Here is a 24004-nt window from a genome sequence, read left to right as displayed (position 1 = left end):
TATATATATATATATATATGCAGATAGGGTCAGGCTGCTCACCACTCTCGCGTTTGCTGCACTGTCTCGTGCTGCGGACACCGGTACCGCTCCCGGCTAAGTAGAACTCTCACAGAAAAGAAAACGTCCGGCACTCGAGAAGATGCAGGTAAAACTTGTCAATGGCTTTATTCACACGCTTAGGCAGGACAATCCTGCCTAAGCGTGTGAATAAAGCCATTGACAAGTTTTACCTGCATCTTCTCGAGTGCCGGACGTTTTCTTTTCTGTGAGATATATATATATATATATATACAGAATAAAGCAACCAAATCCACATAAACCTATATGCCTTTAATAGCAACACTAATCCCTGCTAGACTGTTTTGTCAGTTCAGCAAGCATAATTCAAGTGACAGATTCACTTTAAAGCAACAATTTTCTTCTGAAAACAAAATATTGGGGAAATTCTTATAAACCAGGAGTTCTATATATTAAAAATGTTTTAATTTCCAAAATAAATATAAAACATCAACATAGGGGGCAGAGTGCAACTCTGTAAGAAAGAAATTCAAGAAAAAAAAAATGTCAAGGCTCTGCAGGGGAGGCTGGTCTAGACTGTTTGGGAGAAGAGGTAACTGATGGCTCTTGTTTGGGAGGAGAGTTATCTGATGGATCTACTTGTTTGGGAGGAGAGTTATCTGATGGATCTTCCTCTTGTTTGGAAGGAGAGCTATCTGATGCAGCTTTCTCTTGTTTAGAAGGAGAGCTAACTGATGAAGCTTCTTCCTCTTGTTTAGGAGGAGAGCTTACTGATGAAGCTTCTTCCTCTTGTTTAGGAGGAGAGCTTATTGATGAAGCTTCTTCCTCTTGTTTAGGAGGAGAGGTTACTGATGAATCTTCTTCCTCTTGTTTAGGAGGAGAGGTTACTGATGAATCTTCTTCCTCTTGTTTAGGAGGAGAGGTTACTGATGAAGCTCCTTCCTCTTGTTTAGGAGGAGAGCTTACCGATGAAGCTTCTTCCTCTTGTTTAGGAGGAGAGCTTACTGATGAAGCTTCTTCCTCTTGTTTAGGAGGAGAGCTTACTGATGAAGCTTCTTCCTCTTGTTTAAAAGGAGAGCCAACTGACTGAGCTTCTTCCTCTTGTTTTAAAGGAGAGCCAACTGACTGAGCTTCTTCCTCTAGTTTGAAAGGAGAGCCAACTGACTGAGCTTCTTCCTCTATCTCCTCTGAAAAAGTAGCTTCAGCAGGACGTGGTGGTGAAGGTGGAGCAGTTTTGCCAAGATCACGGTTACCATCCTCATTGCAAACAATCTCACCTTCCTCTATTTCTTGATCTGATTCTGTAGTAAATGCTACAGCTTCCTCTTTTTTGATAGAAGGCTCAGCACTGCTGCTCCGTACTTCACGGGCACGTTTTCTCTCCCGGCTGTGACTTCTTTTACCATTCCTTCTGCTTCTTTCTTTGCTGCGGCTCCTGTCTCTACTACTTGCACGCTTTCTTTTCCTTTCTTCTCTGCTGCGACTTCTGCTTCTCTCTTTGCTGTGACTGTATCTATCACTGCGGCTCCTGCTTCTCTCCTTTTCATTGCTGCGACTCCTGCCTCTGCTATCTTTGCTCCGGCTTCTATTCCTATTCTTTCTATCCCTGGTCCTACTTCTGTCTCTCCGATCCTTGCTTCGGCTTCTGTTCCTATCCTTTCGTCGCTTACTATCCCTCTTTTCCTTGCTGTGGCTTCTCTCTCTATCATTACTCAGACTTCTTTCCCTTTCTCTAGACACCTTTACAGGACTTTCTTTACTTCCATTTCTTTCCCGCCTCTTTTTAGGACTAGGTTCATTACTTCTGCTGTCCCTCATCTTGCTACGGCTCCTACTTCGACTTATGCTCCTCTTTTGTTCTGTACTGCGGCTTCTACTATCTCTATTTTTTCGTAACTTGCTCAGACTTCTGCTTCTGTCTCTACTGTAGCTACGGCTTCGTCCTCTTTTCTTGCTTACACTTCTGCTACGACTTTTGCTTCTGCTTCTGTCTCCACTGCGACTTCTGCTTCTTTGGTCTCGTCGTCTGCTCCTGCTTCGAGATCTGTAAGTGTTTTAGAGAGGGAAAAAAATGCATGAAAAAACACATGGAACACCAATTTTTATATCCCCATCATAAAGTAAAATGTTAACTGCATCACATACCTAGATCTAGAGTTGCTGCTCCTCCATGATCGTGACCTGATATTTGACATAGGAAACAAATTTAAATTCAAGGGCAATATAGTATTACAAATCTGAAAAGGTAAACCGTTCTAGTTATGAAGAGCATATGATCTCATTCATTGTATAAAAATGTTAACTGGAATTTTCTTGACTGCAGGGGGGTCCCAGTGGTAGAAGCCCCACAATATAAATATTATTATAAGTTTTTCTCGGTCGCTGTTCATTGGGGGACACAGATACTGATGGGTATATGCTCTTGCCTGGCAGGATATACCCGCCCACTGGAAGTATGGTAATCAGTTTTAGCTAGTTTCAGTAGGAGGCAAGACAGGTCTGGTCTTTTTCTTGTTTTATAGTTAGGGATGTTTAGTTAGTTTTTTCATTCCTTTTATTTTCCGTTTTCCGGTGGGGGTTCAAGAGCATGGTGCTACCTGGTCCCCCTTCTGCGATGAAGGGGCAAGGGACAGAGTATGGACCGTTAAAACCTTTTACCTACAGCCAGCGCTAGGGTAGTACCTCGGGTCCAAATCCCCTCTTGCCCCTGCTCAACCCGCTATGGCAGCCTGGCATGATGCAGTGTGGCGTTAAGCTGGCAAAAGACTCCATCAGGTGAGTATGAGGGGACATCTTCCCGGTAAGCGAGCATTCCTTCCCTCATCTCTACCTCCCTTCCCAGGCAGCCAGGGACTTTTTCTACGGTGCTTAAACTGCTTCAGCAGCGGGGGCTGTTCCACTGAACCCTGCGCTGCTCTCCACCGCCCGGCACTTACACTTTGCCAGCAGCCATGATTGTTGGCCAGGGAAATGGAGCATGGCTCCGCCCCCAGTCCCCTCTACTGCAGCGCAGGAACTAACCGAGGATTTTATTCCTTCCCCCCGCCGCTTACTAAGTAAACCGGCGGTCATTATATCTGAGCCGGGGGAGTCTGGTCTTAGCTACCGCCCTCACTTCCCCATCTTCAGCAGCTGGGGACATTCCGTTTTATTCTCCTGCTGTCTTGGCCGCCGCAGCTTACGCTGTAAGCCTGTAGTGCTGGGCGGTATACCAGTTCATACCGAATACCAAAATTTTTGTCCTGCACAAAATGAATTTTTCCCCAAACCGCAATACCGGTTTCGCCACTCCCCCTCAGGAATGAATGAATTATCAACCCAGCGCTGCGCTGTCCCCACATCGGGGAACTACCATATTTAACGGGGTATACCACGCACCCTCATTTTTCCAAAATATCCTTGAAAAAATTAGGGCGCGTGTGTGTGTGCAGGTGTACCTCGATAAACTGTTTCTGGCGGCTTCTGCAGTTGAATGATTTAAAGCAAGCGATTTAAATCATTGACGTGCAGTGGCTTCTGTGGTGCCAGAGTGCTGCTCCTCTATTCCCTCCCCTTCCTTGGTTTTATAGTTAAATATCCCGCCGCCGCCTGATTCCCTCCCCTTCCCCGGTTTTACAGTTACATGTGCCCTGGGGGCTGCGGTCCTTCCTGCTCCGGCGGCGTCTTGAGCGGTCACTGTGCGCCGCCCACTGACCGACGAGTGATGTCAAGTTGAGGACGTCACTAGTCAGCGCACAGTGACAGCTCAGGAGGCTGCCGGAGCATGAAAGAGCGCAGTACCCAGAACACATGTAACTATAAAACTGGGGACGGGGAGGGAATTGGACAGTAGCGGCGGCGGGACATATAACTATAAAACCGGGAACGGGGATGGAATCTGGCGGCGGGACATGCAACTATAAAACCGGGGACGGGGATGGAATCTGGCAGCGGCGGCGGGACATGCAACTATAAAACCAGGGACGGGGATGGAATCTGGCGGCAGCAGGACATGCAACTATAAAACCGGGGACGGGGAGGGAATCTGGCAGTGGACTCTGGCCCAGCAGAAGCTGCTGCAGTCCAATGATTTAAAGCGCCCGCTTTGAATCATTGAACTGCAGCGGCTTTTGTGGGGTCACAAGCAGTCAATTGGCGTATAACACGCATAAAAAATGCGTGCGCCGATAAATATGGTAATCATATGTGACCAGTGAGCGCTGTTATGCTTCTCCCCCCCCCAATTAATTATGAGCCCAGCGCTGTGCTGTCCCCATCGGGGAACTAATCACGTCACCCGCAAGCGCTGCCCTCCTCATCCTCCTGTTTGCTGCGGGTCGTAAAAGATAAACAAAAATAAACTTTAACTCCTCTTACTGGCCTCACCTGCTTCTGGGTACAGGAACTTTGGAGAGCCGTCAGCCTACCACCAGCCGCAGCGATGTTCCTCCTCGGCCGGTGATAGGCTTAACTCACTGTCATGTAAGGAGCTCTGGTCGGCTTCTTACATGACAGTGAGCTCAGCCCATCATCGGCCGAGGCGGAACATCGCTGCAGCCGGTGATAGGCTGACAGCTCTCCAAAGTTCCTGTCCCCGGGAAGAGCGTGACACCGACGTAGGAAGTAGAGTTAAAGTTTACTTTGTTTATCTTTTGCAGCCCGGGCATAGTGATACAGTGTACAGTACAGATTTCCTGCGCTGGCGGCCCGCAACAAACAGGAGGACGAGGAAGGCAGCGCTTGCGGGAGACGTGATTATTTCCCCAATGCGCTACGCTGACAAGTCTTCTGTGTTACCAGGACCATGTGCCCAGGACCTGGGGGTCCCAGCTGGGTTCCCTTTTGCTCCCCCTCCGTTCCTGTCCTGACAGGATGTTGCTTCAGAGTATTCTGGTCCATTCGGACCGCAGGGGTCCAAGTCCGGTTAGTCTCTTTGTATTTGGTACTCTCCTAGATTGCTGTGGTGTGCCTTATTTTCGTGCCGCTCCTTCTCAGGGCGTTCCACTCCTTATTTTGGCAATTTTACACATTGTTTCCTTCTTTAGGGTCCATATACTCCGGAACTGGAGGGCATCCAGTCTGCCTGATTGTGTCTGGCGGGCCAATCTTTGCTTATGCATGGCTGTGGTTTCTTTCCTGCTGTTCAGACTCTGTGTCATACTCTCCGAATCTGCTCTTCCCCCACAGGTGCTTGTGCCATACCCCTGGGACAGTGGGTTTTGGGAGCCTACAGCTTCTTGGTTCAGGTCTTCGATCTTTTGAGTCATGTCTCTCCGGAGATGGTTCCTGTCTCTCTTCCAGAGGTTTCTGGTCTTCATCTTGTGCTCGCCTTTCCACTCAGGCATCCGCAGCCCTCCCTGTCTTTTTCTCGCAATGTTCTCTGTATGGGGTTCTCTTGTTGTTACCTTTGCTTTTTTGTTTGCCGGCAGGGCTGTCCCTCTGTCTGGTTCCATGCTTCTGGAATTTGTTTCCTACCTTCATCCAGTTTTGCTACAACCGTTCGGATCTCCAATGCGCCCCTTTCTTGGCTCTCTCTGTGGCCTATTTGTTTTTGGTCTTTACTACAGACTGTCTTTCCCTTGGCGTCCTAGTCCATCTCCATGTACAGTGGGATCTGCCAGACACTCAGTTCTAGACCTCTGTTGCCTTTTGGCCCAGGATCTTGTCCGTGAGCCTTATGGCTGACTAGGATTCAGTATTCAAATTGACTCCTTTCCTCTGGTGGTTGTTCTTTCCCACCCCAGGGACTGCTTTGGTACGTCCCATCAGTGTCTGTGTTTCACAATAAGGAGAGACCGAGAAAAGGAGATTTCTTTGTACTCCCCATAAAATCTCCCTCTCGTAGCCTTCATTGGGGGACACAGCACCCACCCATTTCTTCATTTCTTGCCCGGATGATCTTTTCCGGTTCTTGGGTTTTTATCTGGGATTCCTTTCTAGGGACCTTCAAACATATCTCTTTGTTGGCTTCTCCTACTGCTTTGTGACAAAAATTATTACCTCACAGTGGGCGGGTATATCCTGCCAGGGAGGAGCCAACATTTTTCCTAGTGACCTAGTGGTGAGCGCATATTCCCATCAGTATCTGTGTCCCCCAATGAAGGCTAAGAGAAAGATTTTACAGCAAGTACAAAAAAAAAAAAAATCTCATTTTCATATATATATATATATATATATATATATATATATATATATATATATACATACACAAATCATAAAATGTTGCAGTATCTTGTAATACCTTTTTTATTGGACTAACAGCATTTTGTAGAGACAAGCTTTTGGGATTCCTCCCTTTACACAGGTTACATCTCACAAATATGCAGGGGTTAAGACAATAGATGTAGAGAATTCACACTAAGATGGGCCATAAATTGTCCTGTTATGGGAACATAGACTAAATAGGTAAGAATGAGAAAAAGGGGGAGGGAGGGGGGAGCAGGGGAGAGACTGATAATTAGCAGGACATAGTGAGATGTAAAAATTTTACCCAAACAGGCCACTCCATACATGACCTTACAATCAAGATACTGAGAGGGAACTTCAAAAACACACAAGAGAGAAAGACATTTGAAGCCAAAATGATACTGTTTTTTGACTCGAAAAACAGAGGACTTAATGTGGATTTGAGCTTATTATCAAAATTTCTTATAACCTGTCCTGTACTGTATTATCTTATAACCTGCACTGTGTTCTCTTTTACATCTCACTATGTCCTGCTAATTATCAGTCTCTCCCCTGCTCCCCCTTTTTCTCATTCTTATCTATTTAGTCTATGTTCCCATAACAGGACAATTTATGGCCCATCTTAGTGTGAATTCTCTACATCTATTGTCTTAACCCCTGCATATTTGTGAGATGTAACCTGTGTCTTCTACTTGTGAGTTTAGATTTGCTTTGGACTTGATAAAGGGAGGAATCCCGAAAGCTTGTCTCTACAAAATGCTCTTAGTCCAATAAAAAAGGTATTACAAGATACTGCAACATTTTATGATTTGCATCTGCATCACTGGACTAATACGGCTACTCAAATTTACTATATATATATATATATATATATATATATATATATATATATATATATATATATATATCCTTTATGTATGTAATATGTTTACTCACATACCTCTTTCCTTAAAGCCAATATACATATGGCCAGACACTGTTCTCCGGACACCCATTTATAAAAAGCTTATCTGACAAATTTATGTCACTTTTTATGCCAAGGTCTGTATTGAGCAGAGAAGACTTTTGTAATCTAAGACTTGTCTACATCCTGGACGACAGCCCATGCCGTCTTCAGTCCTCTGTTACAAAGTGATGTACAAACAGACCTAATTTTTTTTATTAATATGTCACAGTGGATAAGTATCTGTTGCAGAGCAACATAGTGTGCATAACTAATGAAAGTGACATAGGACTATGTTAACAGGAGTTTACATTTGACATTGCAACTTACAGCATTGCAGTCTTGTAAATTAACGTCTTACATTTCAAAAAACTTAAAAAGTAGTCTTAAAGTGGTACTCCACTGGCCAGTGTTCTGGCTGCGTTCGGAACATTTAGTTCTGAACGCTGTGCGCGCGCTGAGGGGGGCCAGTCAAGCCCCTTCGTCTAGCCACGCCCCCTCAATGCAAGTCTAGGGGAGGGGTAGTGGTTACCGTAAGGCCCTCCCATAGACTTACATTGGGGGGGTGCATGGCCTGACAACATGAGGGGGCGTGGCCAACCCCAACAGCGTGCGCACAGCATTCAGAACTATATGTTCCAAATGTAGCCGGTACATTGGCCAGTGGAGTACCCCTTTAAGGCTCCACTCAGAGACCTGCGTCACGGGTCTTAGCTTTTGACATGTCTGAGCAACATGAGTGCCATGACAGTAACACTTTAAATAATAGGAAGTAACTATTATATCTTTGAATCCTATAGTATTAGAACAAAAAAGCTTACCTTGAGCGGCTGCGAGAAGAAGAGCGTTTGGGTAACGACACAGCTCTATCCTCCACAAGACGGATCTTTCGACCATTCACTTCTCTGCCATCTAGTTTTTCTAATGCTCTCTTCATGTCAGAAAACGAACGAAATTCTATCACTCCTTCATTGGGCCGACGGTGATGAGCATCAGCAAAAGTAACTTCCCCTGCCTGCCGCATAAAGTCCTTTAAAAAGAGAAAATAGGTGGTTAGCACACAAATTTGAGAAACAAGGGAGCAACCCAATCTCCACCCCACACCGTACTGAAAGCACGTGCAATGTCACTTTTTAGTACAGTTGCATTGGAGTCACACATACAATGCAATCTTCATATGAGGTATAGCTCTCCCTTTTGCAGATATTTGCATCCTGCCATATACCCAAAATCTGAGGAAAAGTTGGCACCTTTTCAGCAAGTTGTTAAAAGGAGGAGTTTGAGCTCTCCTACTTAAAGTGTACCTGTCATAGTGCCAAAATATAAATAAATAAAGTCAGAAAGCTTTGGCTGTTCAAGCATGCTGGGAGTTGTAGTTTTGCAACAGTTATAGCTGCAGTGTTTGTAAAGCACCGTGTTGTAGTTTTGCAACAGCTAAATGCAACACTGCTCTAACTCCCACCATGCCCACACATCCTTTGTAGTTTTGCTAGAGCTGGCCGCACACAGCTGGAGAATATACAACTCTAAAACAAAGATTGTACCCCCGGCTGGTGCAAAGTTACACCTCCAATCATGAGAGTTGTAGTTTAGGAACAGCTGAAGGCTGTAGAGGTGATCTCCTATACTGGATACCAAACACTTTACAGCTGGTATTCAGTATGCTGCAAAATACAGAGTAGCCTGTCTGCATAAAGATAGAAGACCCCTAGTGGCGGCTATTTTAATTTTTTTTAGTAAAATTTACATTTGTATTAATAAAAAAAAAAAGTAATCTTAGTACTACAAAATATAAAACGTTTTTCATAATGACAGTGCCTCTAAAGAAAGGCCCACTGAAAATTAGCTGATTGCAGGGGTTCTAGCAGTACGATTCCTTGATATCCGTGTTAATTTGCATTGGAATGGGGAGGCAAATGTTCAAATTGTGTCATTCATTTGATTTACCCAGGCAACTGCTTTACCGACTGTTACCATTTTTGTGCAGGACCTTAACAGTAGCTAAAACTGTTCCGCATGTGTACGCGTAGTAGTATTTCTGTCTCGTGAACGTGTGCAGCACCTGCACAGAAGTGAGCACAGACAGGGAAGTGACCACCTGGGTAATTCACATCATTGCCAACATCTTTAATTCTACGGATGCAAAGAGTACTGCTATGCATTGTTTACACATTCAATTCATGAGCAGCTGGGAGTATTGCAGGGGTAATGCATAGGGCATTGTTTACCAACCAGGGTGCCTGTAGCTGTTGCAAAACTACAGGATCTAGAGGATCAACTGACAAAACAGAGTTCAATTGACAATATTGAGAGGAGTCTGCTGCTCACTGAGCACGCACTCTGTGGGGTAGAGGTGGGGTAGGATAGCGGGATGGAGGTGCATGACAGTCAGGAAGCTAGCTCAGTTACAATTAGAAAAAGGGGCAGGGGGAAAAGTGTAAGAGAGGCTAGTCCTGAACGGACACACCCAAAAAAGTTTGCCCGATTGGCAGATGAGGGGGATGACATTTCAAAGGACTCTGCCTCTGACCACCAGAAGGGTGCCTACTCCAGTAGGGAGGGAGGGGACTCCATTATTAAGGGGTCAGAGAGCGATCTGTCAAAGACTGGGATTGCCAAACAGTGTGTTGTCTTCCTCACGTTGGAGTTCGACATCAGCACATCTCGGATGAGCTGACAGATTACTGGGAGGGGGTGGAGAAGACCCAGCAGTCATGGTGCACATTAGTACCAATGACAATGAGGTAGGTGGAGTGTCCTTAAAACCCCATACCTGTACGCCCCAAGTCCGCTCCCGTTCTATAACGCGGGACCCCGTGCAGCGAGCTATTATCCCTTTAGACATGGCGTTCAAAGTTGATCGCCGCGTCTAAAGTGAAACTAAACTACCCCCGGCTAGCACAGCGGGCTGTTCGGGATCGCTGCTGTGAAATCGCGGCATCCCAAACAGTTGTAGGACAGCAGGAGGGTCCCCTTACCTGCCTGCTGGTGTCCGATCGCCGAATGACTGCTCAGTGCCTGAGATCCAGGCTTGAGCAGTCAAGCGTCAGACTCATCGATCAATGGTTTCAATGTAAAAGATTAGTGTGTGCAGTGTTATAGCCCACTATGGGAGCTATAACATTGCAAAAAGAAAAAAGTGATTAAAAAAGTTATCATTTAACCCCTTCCTTAATAAAAGTTTGAATCACCCCCCCCCCCTTTACCCATAAAAAAAACAAAAAACTAAACAAAAAAAAAAAAGTGTAAATAAAAATGTGGAATCGCTGGGTGCGGAAGGTCCGAGTCATAAAAATATGTCATTAATTAAGCTGCACGGTCAATGGCGTACGCGCAAAAAAATTCCGAAGTCCAAAATAGTGTATTTTTGGTCACTTTTGAATCATGAAAAAAAAATGAATAAAAAGCGATCAAAAAGTCCGATCAATACAAAAATGGTACCGGTAAAAACTTCAGATCATGGCGCAAAAAATTAGCCCTCATACCGCCCCATAGGCAGAAAAATAAAAAAAGTTATAGGGATCAGAAGAGGACTATTTTAAACATATTAATTTTCCTGCATGTAGTTCTGATTTTTTTCAGAAGTACGACATAATCAAACCTATATAAGTAGGATATCATTTCAATCGTATGGACCTACAGAATAAAGAGAAGATGTAATTTTTACCGAAAAATGCACTGCGTATAAACAGAAGCCCCCAAAAGTTACAAAATTCTTCAGTTTTGTCACAATTTTTTTCCCGTTTTGTCCCAGATTTTTGGGTAAAATGACTGATGTCATTACAAAGAATTGGCGGCGCAAAAAATAAGCCATCATATGGATTTTTTAGGTGCAAAATTTAAAGAGTTATGATTTTTTAAAGGTAAGGAGGAAAAAATGAAAGTGCAAAAACTGAAAAATGATTTCAGGGACTTAGGCCACAAGCTTAAGGCAAGGACCTCCAAGTTAATACACTGCTCAAAACATATAGGGAACACTTAAACAACACAATGTAACTCCAAGTCAATCACACTTCTGTGAAATTACACTGTCCACTCAGGAAGGAACACTGATTGACAATCAATTTCACATGCTGTTGTGCAAATGGAACCGACAACAGGTAGAAATTATAGGCAATTGGCAATATACCCCCAATAAAAGAGTGGTTCTGTAGGTGGTGACCACAGACCACTTCTCAGTTCCTATGCTTCCCGGCTGATGTTTTGGTCACTTTTGAATGCTGGCGGTGCTTTCACTCTAGTGGTAGCATGAGACGGAGTCTACAACCCACACAAGTGGCTCAGGTAGTGCAGCTCATCCAGGATGGCACATCAATGAGAGCTGTAGCGAGAAGGTTTGTCGTGTCTGTCAGTGTAATGTCCAGAGCATGGAGGCACTACCAGGAGACAGACCAGTACATCAGAAGACGTGGAGGAGGCTGTAGGAGAGCAACAACCCAGCAGCAGGGCCTTTACCTCCACCTTTGTGCAAGGAGTAGCAGGAGGAGCACTGCCAGAGCCCTGCAAAATGATCTCCAGCAGGCCAAAAATGTGCATGTGTCCACTCAAATGTCCAGAAAGACTCCACAGGTGGGGGTTATGCTTACAGCCCAACACTGTGCAGGACATTTGGCATTTGCCAGAGAACACCAAAATTGTCAAATTCGCCACTGACGCCCTGTGCTCTTCACAGATTAAAGCAGGTTCACACTGAGCACGTGACAGACGTGACAGTCTGGAGATGCCACAGAGAACGTTCTGCTGCTTGCAACATCCTCCAGCATGACCGGTTTGGCAGTGGGTCAGTAATGGTGTGGGGTGGCATTATTTTGGGGGGCTGCATAGCCCCCCAGAGGTAGCCTGACTGCCATAAGGTACAGAGATGAGATCCTCAGACCCCTTGTGAGACCATATGCTGGTTGGCCCTGGGTCCCTCCTAATGCAAGACAATGCTGTTCCCCAGGCCTGAATCTGATTGAGCACATCTGGGACATGTCTCGCTCCATCAACCACAAACTGTCCAGGAGTTGGTGGATGCTTTATTCCAGGTCTGGGAGGACATCCCTCAGGAGACCATCCACCCATGAGGTATCAGGAGCATGCCCAAGCATTGTAGGGAGGTCATACAGGCACATGGAGGCTACACACACTACTGAGCCTCATTTTGACTTGTCTTAAGGACATTACATCAAAGTTGGATCAGCCTGTAGTGTGGGTTTCCACTTTGATTTGATTTCCATTGATAATTTTTGTGCGATTTTGTTTTCAGCACATTCAACTATGTAAAAGACGAAAGTATTTCATACGATTAGTTTATTTAATTCAGATTTAGGATGTGTTATCTTAGGGTTCCCTTTATTTTTTTGAGCAGCGTATTTTGTGAAATATTACCTGTACCACGAGCCACACCAGAGAGGGAGTGGGAGATTAGGGAGTTAAAGAAATGTCTCAAAAGCTGGTGTAGGAAGAAGGGGTTTGGGTTCATGGAGAACTACAATATAAAAGGGGAAGACAGTGTAGATATAGAGCAGATATATAGACAGTGTAGATTTAAGAGCAGTGAGACTATGGAACTCTCTTCTAGAGGAAGTGGTCATGGTGAACACAATAAAAGAGGCCTGGATGTGTTTCTAGAGAGTAATAACATTACAGGTTATGAATAATAAATGTATAGGGACAGAACGTTGATCCGGGGATTTATTCTGATATATTTGGATTCTGGAAGGACTTATTTTTCCCCTAGTATGAGGCAACCAGCATCAGCCTCAAGGGTTTTTTGCCGCCTTCTGGATCAACACAGGAAGGACAAAATAATGTTATAGGTTGAACTTGATGGACTCTGGTCTTTTTTTTAACCTTAACATATATCAGTTAAATAGTTCTTTAGTCTAAGGGGTTAATTCTGGATATCGGCCTTATTGGTGATGTCCGGCATTAGCCGTGGGTCTTGGTTGCTACTAGCACGCTCAGCACAAAAATACTAACTACATTTCCACCTTTAAGATCTTAAATTCTGCCACAAAAAAAAAAATGACATACCTTTAAGTCCTGCCAACTGCACCTTGTAGATAAGTTTTCCACCCTCAGGCGATACATTGTGCGAACTGGAGGTCCAAACTTGTCACTGCCACTTTTACGGTAGCCATAGCCACCTGGGACACAGGGACAGAGAAGAGAGAGATCAGAGATAGCAGATGTGCAGCTTGTAAACAAATATAGCAAGAAGGCACACTCCTGTCCCATACATACACTAAGATTGTACAAAAACAGCTGGCCACATCAATCTACAATACTCTCTATTCAACTTTCCCCCAGTTTTGACATTTCTCATTTCTTAAAGACAGTATCACCATAGAGCCCCATCCAATTACTCTTGCCTGTCACCAGTTCATACATGCCACCTTCCCATGGACAAGTTCCAATCAAAACGTACATGCACCTCACAATGCACTTACCTTAAAAAAAGGGCTCCCCTTTGTCGCCCACGTTCATCAGCCTCGGCCCCCCGCCGACTGGTAAACCCAACGCGCTCACCCACGTATGCGCCCCCCCGTGGCACCTCCTCGGATCTCACGAGAAGAAGAGAGAGGCGGGGGAAGGAAGAGGCTGCATCGTCAATATTACTTGGAGACAGACCCAGAGTCAGCCCCATGCTAGCCTCCGCATTATCTACCAATGGCAGTCTTAAAATGGTCACAGTCATTCTTCACACATCCGAGACCATTTTAAAATGCATTAGGCAACAGATAAATAGAACAGCAATGCGTCACAGAAACAAAAAGCAGGTTTTGAAATATCCAAAATTATTAATAAAACAAAAAACTAAATGAGGTATCTCAAAACCACTCATGTATAAACTAATTTTGGTGAAGCAAAAAAACCCATAATGACTATACACTAAATGTGGGTTTTAGTTTTTATACTTTTTTTTTACTCACCTATTCTTCGGCCTGGTAGCTTTTTAAACTATATAGAAATCTAGCAGCTAAAGCAGGACAGTACTTACAAACCCTTCATTTTAGCTGGGGACTGTACAGACTGGGCATTACTAGCCTAGTCTCTAATTGCAGATACAGCAGGTTGCTTCCAAGGGGTAAAATGTGTGCACTCTAGAGAGACAGCAGTCTTCCTATTCTGTCCCATACTGCAATTTAAGATAAGGGAGATGTCAGAACCAGTGCCCCAAACATGTTTTCCTTTAATAATAAATGCTTAAAGGGGTACTCTGGCCCTACACATCTTATCCCCTATCCAAAAGGATAGGTTATAAGATGTCTGATCGCGGGGGGGGGGGGGGGGGTGTCTAGCTGCTGGGGACCCCCATGATCTCCTTGCTGCACCCACTTGTCATCAGCCTCACGGAGCAAAGATTTCTCGGGAGGGGGCGTGGCGACCATCGTTTTTTGCTCCGTGAGGCTGATGACAAGTGAGTGCAGCATGGAAATCGCGGCTAGGGGATAAGATGTCTAGGGCCTGGAGTTCCCCTTTGGTCCCATAAGCAGGGAATGGAGCAGTGTCTGCGCATGCTTGCTACCACTCCATTCTCTTGGAGGGGGGGGGGGGGGGGGGGGGGGGTTGGGGGAAGACAAGGAACCTTCATTCTCATGATCAGTTGAGGTCCTAGTGGTTGGATCCCCACCAATCTACGAATTATCCCCCATTCTATGGATAGGAAATATCTTAACTTTTAAATAAAAAGATTTCAAGTATAGAGTCTCTGGGGAGATTTATCTGTCCCAAAAAATAAAAATAAGACAGTCCTGCATCTCTGGAGCCAGTTAAATCCCAGGATAAATTGAGAGTGAATGCTAACATTCAACTTGTCCATCAATAACAGAAGAACAAAGGAGAAACACTCACTGCTCTTGGTGTAGGTACAATGTGTTACTTTAAAGGTGCAGACATGAATACATCCTATTAACCTCTTAACACCCTGAGTCCGCTCCCTTTCTATAACGCGGTGCCACGTCGGGTTGGGCCGAGCCTCTAACGGCCGGCACCCGTGGCTAGTAGCGCGTGGCACTGATCGCGGTGCCGTACGCTATTACCAGTTTAGTCACAGCGTTCAAAGTTGAAAGTAAACTACTCCCGGCTAGCTCAGTGGGCTGTTCGGGACCGCGGCGGCAAAATCGCTGCATCTTGAACAGCTGGAGCACACAAGGAGGGCCCTTCCCTTCCTCCTGTGTGTCCGATTGCCGAATGACTGCTCCATGCCTGAAATATAGGCATGAGCAATCAGCGTCAGAATCATTGATCAATGTTATCCTATATGAATTATAAAAATATATAGTTAATGAAACTGCACGGTTAAAGGCGTTTTTTGGTCACTTTATATAATTAAAAAATGAATAAAAATTGATCAATAAGTCCGATCAATACAAAAATGGAACCGATAAACGCAAAAAATGAGCCCTCATACAGACCCGTATGCGGAAAAAGAAATAAGTTATAAGGTTCAGATGATAATTTTAAACTTATTAATTTTCCTGTATGTAACTGTAACTATGATTTTTTCCAGAAGACAAAGTCAAACCTATATAAGTAGGGTATCATTTTAATCGTATGGACCTACAGAATAAAGATAAGGTGTCATTTTTACAGAAAAATGTACTGCGTAGAAACGGAAGCCCCCAAAATTTACAAAATTGCGTTTTTCTTCAATTTTGTCACACAATGATTTTTCTTTCCGTTTTGCTGTAGATTTTTGGGTAAAATGACTGATGCCATTAGAAAGTAGAATTGGTGGCGCAAAAAATAAACCATCATATGGATTTTTAAGTTTTTTGTTTTTTTTAAAGAAAGGAGGAAAAAAAGTGCAAAAACGAAAAAACCCTGAGTCCTTAAGGGGTTAAAATTCAGTATAAATCATTGGAAAAAGCCATTAAACAGAATAAAAGGCTATAGAGGCAGGAGTACCTAATCACTTTAATTCAAATTCAGTCTTATATCTGATAAAAGTGATTAATAAAAATGTATTAAAAAAAACACGACTCTGACCTCTATAGCCAGCTAGAGGTTAGGCCATTTGTTGCTTTCAGGAGATTTAAAAATCTCACATTCAAAGCAAATTTACTAAAAAAAATAAAAAAGTGGTCCAGTTGGGAACCACAAATGTGTCCATTTTTGTTACCAAGCAAGAGTGTTCTGTAGGATAAGTAACTATCCCAGCATAAAGCCTTATTACTTGTAAGACAAAATGGGTAATGTATGCTCTCTCTTGCAGTTGTGGTAATTTTATATTAGCAGCACAAAACAAGCCATGAACACACGTTTCAGAGAACATGTCTATTCTGTTAAATCGAAAAAGGGGTCACCTAAGCTTATTCATGATATCCTAAAAGCCCATGAAGGTAGAAGCAGCAACCTGATTTTTTATGGGACTGAAAGGGTTAAACCCAAGGAAAGCGTGGGGGGGGGGGGGACTTGCGAGGTGGATTCTACATACTAATGAACAAGGAAACTTGTGTCTGAATGAAAAGTTAGGCTGGGTTCCCATTAAAATTTCCCCATACGGGAGCGCATACGGCAGGGGGGAGCTAAAACCATGTGCTCCCATATGCCTTTCTATGCGCTCCCGTATGTAATTCATTTCAATGAGCCGACCGCAGTGAAACGTTCAGTTGGCTCATTTTTTCCCCCATATGCGCTTTTACAACAGACCTAAAACCGTGGTCAACCATGGTTTTAGGTCCGGTTGTTAAAGTGCATAAAGGCACGCTTTACTTAGGTTTAACCCTTTCAATCCCATTTAAAAAAAAATCAGGTTGCTGCTGCTACCTTCATGGGCTTTTAGGGTGGGAACCCTGCCATATAGGGGGAGATTTATCAAAACTTATCAAGAGTAAAACTTGCCCGTAGCAACCAGATCGCTTCTTTCACTTTTCAGAGGCCTTTTCAAAAATGAAAGAAGCAATCTGATTGGTTGCTATGGGCAACTTAGCAACCTTTCCTCTGGACAAGTTTTGATAAATCTCCACCATAGATTTCTATAGTTGGGTAGTTCTGTTTTCTTCCGTTTGTTTTTAATACTGTTTTTTATCTGTATTATTAACTTGCACAAGCACTTCTGCATGCATCAGTGTGGATGTATTAATACCCAGTGCTATGTGCAGCGGGAGATGGTCTGATGAAGTGCAAGGTTAGCAAGGAACAGTTGTCCAATACACCATTTATGGATTCATATATGCACCTTAAATAAAGTAACTATCTACCTGCCTCAAGAGTGGTGACTTCTGCCCATTTGTTCTTCTGTTATGGACTTTGCTAGAGGTTTACACTATGACATGGGAGCAAGCAGTTCTGGAGAGAGCAATCTGTACTGGAGTACGGCTTCACAAGTCCCGTATAAATGTGCTGGATTCTGTGTAGTGCTGACCACTGTGTTATCAGGGAACTGATTCAACTTGCCCATCTTTTATTCCTGAAACATCAAGTACTAGGGAACTGTCAGGTGGCCTCCATATATGTAATATTGTTGGTGGGTCTACTGAAAATCACCTGCAGCTTAAAAATTGTATTGTCAGAAAGGGGGTTCATTATGTTACTTTGCATGCAAACTCGCAAAGAGGTCCTACTTGTAGAGATTTGTTCAAAACTGCGTAAATATAAAATCTATTCATTTCTCCAGAACTCATAGGGATTTCTGTAAGCCATTCAGACGAATGGGACAGTTTCAAAAAATTTTACAGCAAATCTGCAGTGTGCGAATCTATCCTTATATAGTCACTATCGAACCCCTTCTAGAATCCAGATACTCCCCTGTAGACTGCAGCCAGAGTACTAAAGATGAGCGAACTTACAGTAAATTCGATTCGTCACAAACTTCTCGGCTCGGCAGTTGATGACTTTTCCTGCATAAAATTATTTCAGCTTTCCGGTGCTCTGGTGGGCTGGAAAAGGTGGATACAGTCCTAGGAGACTCTTTCCTAGGAATGTATCCACCTTTTCCAGCCCCCCGGAGCACCTGAAGGCTGAACTAATTTACGCAGGAAAAGTCATCAACTGCCGAGCTGAGAAGTTCGTGACAAATCAAATTTACTGTAAATTCGCTCATCTCTACAGAGTACATAGAAAAACTGCAGCAGTGTCAGAAAAACATGTCAGCTGCAGCCATGTCCTGCCCTGCTCCTCCCCATTTTACGGCAAAACCTGTGCAACACTCGGACTGCCCCCCCCGAATTATGTATAGCAAAGTCAAGGCCCCTACTATAAGCCACATCCAGATAGGTTTAGCCTGAATCATTAGCAAAATGCCAAAATCATCATTTTCGGCCATTCATTTTGTTTGCCGAAATTTCGGTGCATGCCTAATAGTTATTACAACTACAAAAATGTTTAAGTTAAAGAGGATTCATCAGGGCACAGGCCCTCTTGAAACTAGAGTATTTCTAGATTTCTCTCTCCCCTCTCTAGTGGAGTATAAGGCCAAACTTCATTCTATTCTTGGGATGGAACCATTTGTATACCAAAAAAAGGGAGCTTAAGTGCCACCCTCTTTAGTACAACAGCTTTTTGAGGAACACACCCGTTGAGTTGAGCTGGCTTGGGTTTATCGAGAAACTACTTTTAATTTAAAAAGCTTTACTTATGGTTGTATTACCTTTTTTTTGTCTTCTTATACTTCTGTCCCTGCATAACCTGATGCATGTTTATTTAGCTGTACTAGTTATGGGACTGCTCTTACATGTCCTAGCATCTCTCCAGATACACACGCGAGACACTGGTTCTCCTAGAACTTTGCATGTTGAATAAGTAGTATCAGATTTATTAATAAAAAAAAAAAAAATTGTATGCTTCCCCATGCCCTGCAAAATGTAGGCAGCTTTATTAGTATACTCACTGCGCAAATCTCTCCGTGGTGCACGAGCATGTTCCACAATGACGCGCTCACCACATAGATCTCTGCCGTTCATTTCATACACGGCATCATCAGCATCACGAATATCTTCAAATTCCACAAATCCGTAGCTTAAAAAGGAATAAAATACAATTCACACTTTAGAAATTATAATATGTACATTGCTTTTCTCATCTTTATGGAAGAATACAAAATGTAACATCTAATGCAGCATTGAAGTAAGTGTGGTACATTATGTAAGGAAACAAGCAGTTTCCTGTCTTCTAAGAGGTAAGGTGGTACACTATGGGAAAAAACTACATGCAGGAAAATGTATACGTTTAAAAATTTCCTCTTCTGACCCCTTTATTTTTCCACATATGGGGATGTATGAGGGCTCATTTTTTGCGTCGTGACCTGAACTTTTTATCGGTACCATTTTTGTTTTGATTGGACTTTTTGATCGCTTTTTCTAAAAAAAAAATTATGGTATAAAAAGTGACCAGAAATATCCTATTTTGGACTTTGGAATTTTTTTTTACGTGTACACACCACTGACCGTGCGGTTTAATTAACGATATATTTTTATGGCTCGGACATTTACACTGGCTGGCTTCTTACATGACAGAGGGCTCAACTTATCACCGGCCAATGTGGAACATCGCTGCGGCCGGTGATAGGCTGACAGCTGTCCGATGTCCCCGTCCTCAGGAAGAGCGTAAGGCTGACGTAGAAACGTGAATAAGGTTTATTTTGTTTACCTTTTGCAGCCCGGGCATAGGGCTATAGCGTACAGTATAGAGTGCCAGTGCCGGCCGAGGAGGGCAGCGTTTGCAGGTGATGTGAGTATTTACCCCGATGGGGACAGCGCAGCGCTGGGCTGATAATTTTTACCGTGATACACATATTTGGTCATACAGCCCAGCCCTAGTGTTTTATGTCTTCCATTTTCTAATAATTGCTGCTCCCACAGTTGATTTCTTCACAACAAGCTGCTTGCCTATTGCAGATTCAGTCTTCCCAGCCTGGTGCAGGTCTACAATTTTGTTTCCGGTGTCCTTTTTGGGGGTGAAATAGGGAAAATGGGACAATTTACGTATTGGGGGAGGGGGTTTTTCACTTTTTTTTACTTTTATTTTTACACTTTAATAGTCCCCATAGGGGACTATTTATAGCAATCATTCGATTGCTAATACTGTTCGGTGCTATGCATAGGACACAGCACTGATGAGCATTATCAGTCATCTTCTGCTCTGGTCTGCTTGATCGCAGACCAGAGCAGAAGACCCCGGGAGATGGCCGGAGCAAGGCGAGGGACCTCCGGCCGCCAGGCTGGATGATCGGATCGCCGCATTTGCGCTGCGGGCGATCCGATCATTCATTCAAAGTACTGCGATGCTGCAGATGCCGTGATCTGTATTGATCACGGCATCTGAGGGGGTCAATGGCGGGCAGCCGGAACCTGCCATGCATGACGGCCAGCTCACCAGGACGTACATTTACGTCCTTCGTCGTTAAGGGGTTAAAGAAGAAGTTAGAGGTCTGTGAGAGCTAGAAACCTTGCTTGTTTGTAGGTGACCAAATACTTATTAAACCGGGGAATTTACCAATTAATTCATTAGAAATCCTACAATGTGATTTCCTGTAGCTATGGCATAGCATTGGATCAGTGTATGCAATCTAGAGATTGCATGTAAAAGTCCCCCTTGAAAAAGATTTTGTAAAAAAAATAATGTGAATTAAGCCCTTCCCAATAAAGAAATTTTAATCACCCTCCTCAGAAAAAAAAAAAAAAAGTTTAAAATAAAAAAATATATATTTTTTTATTATAAAAGAGCCTAGGGATCAACAGATATTGATTTTTAGGGTCGATACAGATAATATGTGAACTTTCAGGCCGATAACTTATACCGATATTCCGGTATAAATTACCGGCTATTTCCTCCCCTTGCAGATCAATGATTTTAAAGCGCCCGCTTTAAATCAATGAATTGCAGCGACTTTTGCGGGGCCAGAGACCGCCGCCGCTCGCTTCTCTCCCCCTGCATGTCCTCCTGAGTCCTATCACCGCCACTGCCCCCCCGCCTATCCCCTGGCCAGAGACTGCAGCCCGCTTCTCTCCCCCTGCCGGTCCTAAGTCCAACCACCTCCTCCCCCATCCCCCGTTTTATAATTACCTGTTCCCGGGGTCCGCACTACTTCTGGCTCCGGCGGCGTCCTGAGCTGTCACTGTGCGCACTGACGGTGACGTCGTGTTGAGGACGTCACACGTCATTGCGCAGCGCACAGCAATAGCGCAGGACGCCACATGATCCAGAAGTAGCGCGGACCCCGGGAACAGGTATTTATAAACCGGGGATGGGGGAGGCAAAGGGGCAGCGGCGGTCTCTGACCGATACCGTCCAAAATCGTCAATATCGGCCAAACTGATAATCGGTCGATCCCTAAAAGCCCTCTCTTTAAAAAGCTTTTTAACAGCCTTTTTTCCATTAAGGGTACGTTCACACGAGCGGATCCACATTGTATTTTACACTGCAGATCCGCTGCTAAAGAACCGCTACATGCTGCCATTAGATGTACCTGCTCGGACCGGCAATACGCAGCTACGAGCAGATAAGCTGAAGCAATGAGCCTGCAAAGTGTGTATGCTCATAGCAGCGTATTGCTGCTCCGCGTAGGCACATCTAAATGGCACCACGTAGCGGTAATTCAGCAGCAGATCTGCAGCGTAAAATATGCTGTGGATCCGCCCGTGTGAACGTACCCTTAGGGTCTATTCACACGTACAGTATTCTGCGCTGATTTGATGAGCAGGATTTGAAGCTGTGTTCAGTCAGTTTACATTGAAATCTGCAGCAGAAAATCCTGCGCATCAAATCTGAGCAGAATACTGTACGTGTGAATAGACCCTTAAAAAAAAAAAATCACGAAATTGAAAAAAGTATTCATAATTGGTATCGGCGAGTACTTAAAGGAGAACTCCAGAATATAAAAATTGTCCCCCATACTGCCAGCAGTAAAAAAATAAAGATGTACATACCTTCCTCCCCTCCCCCGGGGCTCAGCCAATCACCGGCCGCAGTGAAGTCCCGATTTGGCCAACGATAGGCTGAGCGGCAGTGTGAGAACGCTTCAAGACACAAAATCCTTCACTACATCGGCACCTGCTGCCGAGGCAGAAAACGTCACACTGACGCTTAGCCTATCGCTGGCCGAGTCGGGACTTCACTGCGGCCGGTGATTGGCTGAGCATAGTATGACTCGCTGACCACCAGCAACCAGGAAGAGGATCGCGGCGGAGACCGGAGCCGGTTACCGGAGGCGCGAAGGAAAGTATGTACCTCTATTTTTTGTTTTACTGCTGACAGTATGGGGGACAATTTTTATATTCTGGAGTTCTCCTTTAGGAAAAAGTATTGGTACTCGTACTCTGTCTTTAAAAAAAAAAATGGCGTCAGACACCCCTAGTGCATACCACCAGACCTTCTAATGTAATGGTCTTCAAACTGTGGATGTTGCAAAACTACCAGCATGGACATGCCGGGAGAAGAGTTGTAGTTTTGCCACATCAGGAGGTCCACAGTTTGGAGACCACTGTTCTAATGGGTGTAAGGGAAATGCAGAACAGCAGGGGGCAGCATTCCTGCCAGTCTGAAGCTGTTCCAGTAATGAGGACGGTCATCAATACATGGGATCTACTGGGCTGTAAGATACCATATTCACTCCTACCCTGTATAGCAGGGTCTCTCAACCAGTGTGCCTCCAGCTGTTGCAAAACTACAAATCCCAGCCTGCTCGGACAGCCGAAGGCTGTCCGAGCAGGCTGGGATTTGTGGTTTTGCAACAGCTGGAGGCACACTGGTTGAGAGACCCTGCTCTGTAAGGAAGATTTATATGTATGTCCATGTTTTGGTCCAGTGTTACAAAACTATAAAACCCATCATGTTTGGGCAGTCGATGGGAGTTGTAGTTTTGCAACCGGAGAGCCACAGGTTAGGAAACAAGAGGTCACACAGGGCCCCTCGGCACCACCACACCGTGCAGACCCCCCTAGTAGCGCGCTCAAGAAGACGCATCCAAGACGCAGGTTCACACACGAAGTCGCACGATACCGCAGCCTCCTCTCCCCGGCACAGAAGCCACACACAACAGCGTCCGAGCACTCACCCATTCTTCAGATCCACCTCCACGATCTTCCCGAAGCCCTTAAAGAAGCGCTCCACGTCCCTCTCGCGGGCCCGATGGCTGAGCCGTCCGATGTAGATCCTTGGCATGACCGATGAACGGGACATGTGGGACTGTGTGTAGAAACCTGCGCAACACACACGACGTCAGCCTCTCGGCCAGACACACACTAGTTGGCCACACACGCAACGGCTAAAGCGCGGGCTGGAAACCGGAAGTGAGAATGAGGGCAGTCGACGCGTGCGTAGAGTACGGAATTACGTGATGACGTGACGGAGGTGGCACGTATGGGCACTAAGGATAGTGGGTGCTGCTGGGAGAGGGGTCTGGCTGCAGGCTGGAGACCCGTTCTGGACGGGAAATATCATCTCCACTTAATTTTTATTTTAACTTAAAAAAGGAACACACAACCCTTCTTGCTGTCCTTGATCGAGAAGTGTTGTTTGATTTGTTATATTAAAGTTGAGTTAAAAAAAAGTCAGTTAAGGGTCACGTGTTTCCTGTGTAGAATGGAGCTCCAGTCTGCAGCTAGTCTTTCTTGGTTACTAGCCTAGAAGAAAGATAGCAGAAGAAGGACTTTATGTCCCAGCATATAGCAACATAAACTAGGACTTTAGTGTCACTGGAGCAGGAGTACAGTACTTGTTAGGGTGTGTAATTCTTCTACTGTATGTGATACTGTTATCATTGCGCCCCTAATATAAATGGCTGGGGTCACACCTGCGTTATCTTTTCAATAATTCTCCTCTATCAGGCTAAGTTTCCACTTGTTTTTTTTTCTGGCAGTTTTTGGAATGCTGCCACTGCAGTTTTTGAGCCAAAGCCAGAAGTGGATTCAAAAGGAATAGGACATATAAAGGAAGGACTTACACTTC

The 24004-nt window shown here is 44.5% G+C and overlaps 1 protein-coding gene across 3 annotated transcripts; it reads right to left on the bottom strand.

Annotated features, from left to right (window-relative positions):
- Positions 1–289: 289 nt before the first annotated feature.
- LOC130282299 (serine/arginine-rich splicing factor 4-like) lies at positions 290–23372 on the bottom strand. 3 transcript variants are annotated; one of them, XM_056530389.1, is made up of 6 exons: positions 23112–23372; positions 18948–19075; positions 13148–13260; positions 7951–8159; positions 2167–2202; positions 291–2065 (listed from the first exon to the last, which is right to left on the bottom strand). In XM_056530389.1, exons 1-6 carry the CDS (start codon positions 23234–23236, stop codon positions 568–570), a joined length of 2109 nt encoding a protein of 702 aa, XP_056386364.1. In that variant the 5' UTR covers positions 23237–23372; the 3' UTR covers positions 291–567. The 3 variants fall into 3 exon arrangements, with proteins under 3 accessions (XP_056386366.1, XP_056386365.1, XP_056386364.1); XM_056530391.1 differs by lacking the exon at positions 13148–13260 and having other exon boundaries at positions 290–2065; positions 23112–23252; XM_056530390.1 differs by lacking the exons at positions 18948–19075; positions 23112–23372 and adding an exon at positions 13564–13677 and having other exon boundaries at positions 290–2065.
- Between the last annotated feature and the right edge of the window lie 632 nt (positions 23373–24004).

This window comes from Hyla sarda, chromosome 7 (genome assembly GCF_029499605.1).
Source record: "Hyla sarda isolate aHylSar1 chromosome 7, aHylSar1.hap1, whole genome shotgun sequence".
Lineage (NCBI taxonomy): Eukaryota > Metazoa > Chordata > Amphibia > Anura > Hylidae > Hyla > Hyla sarda.
This window is presented reverse-complemented; position numbering and strand designations above follow the sequence as displayed.

Coding starts and splice junctions, on each gene's coding strand:
- LOC130282299 (XM_056530389.1), bottom strand. CDS start 23,236: ATGTCCCGTTCATCGGTCATGCCAAGGATCTACATCGGACGGCTCAGC. Junction 2,203..7,950: donor TCTTCTCGCAGCCGCTCAAG/GTAAGCTTTTTT, acceptor GTCAAATATCAG/GTCACGATCATGGAGGAGCA. Junction 2,066..2,166: donor AGCAGCAACTCTAGATCTAG/GTATGTGATGCA, acceptor AAACACTTACAG/ATCTCGAAGCAGGAGCAGAC.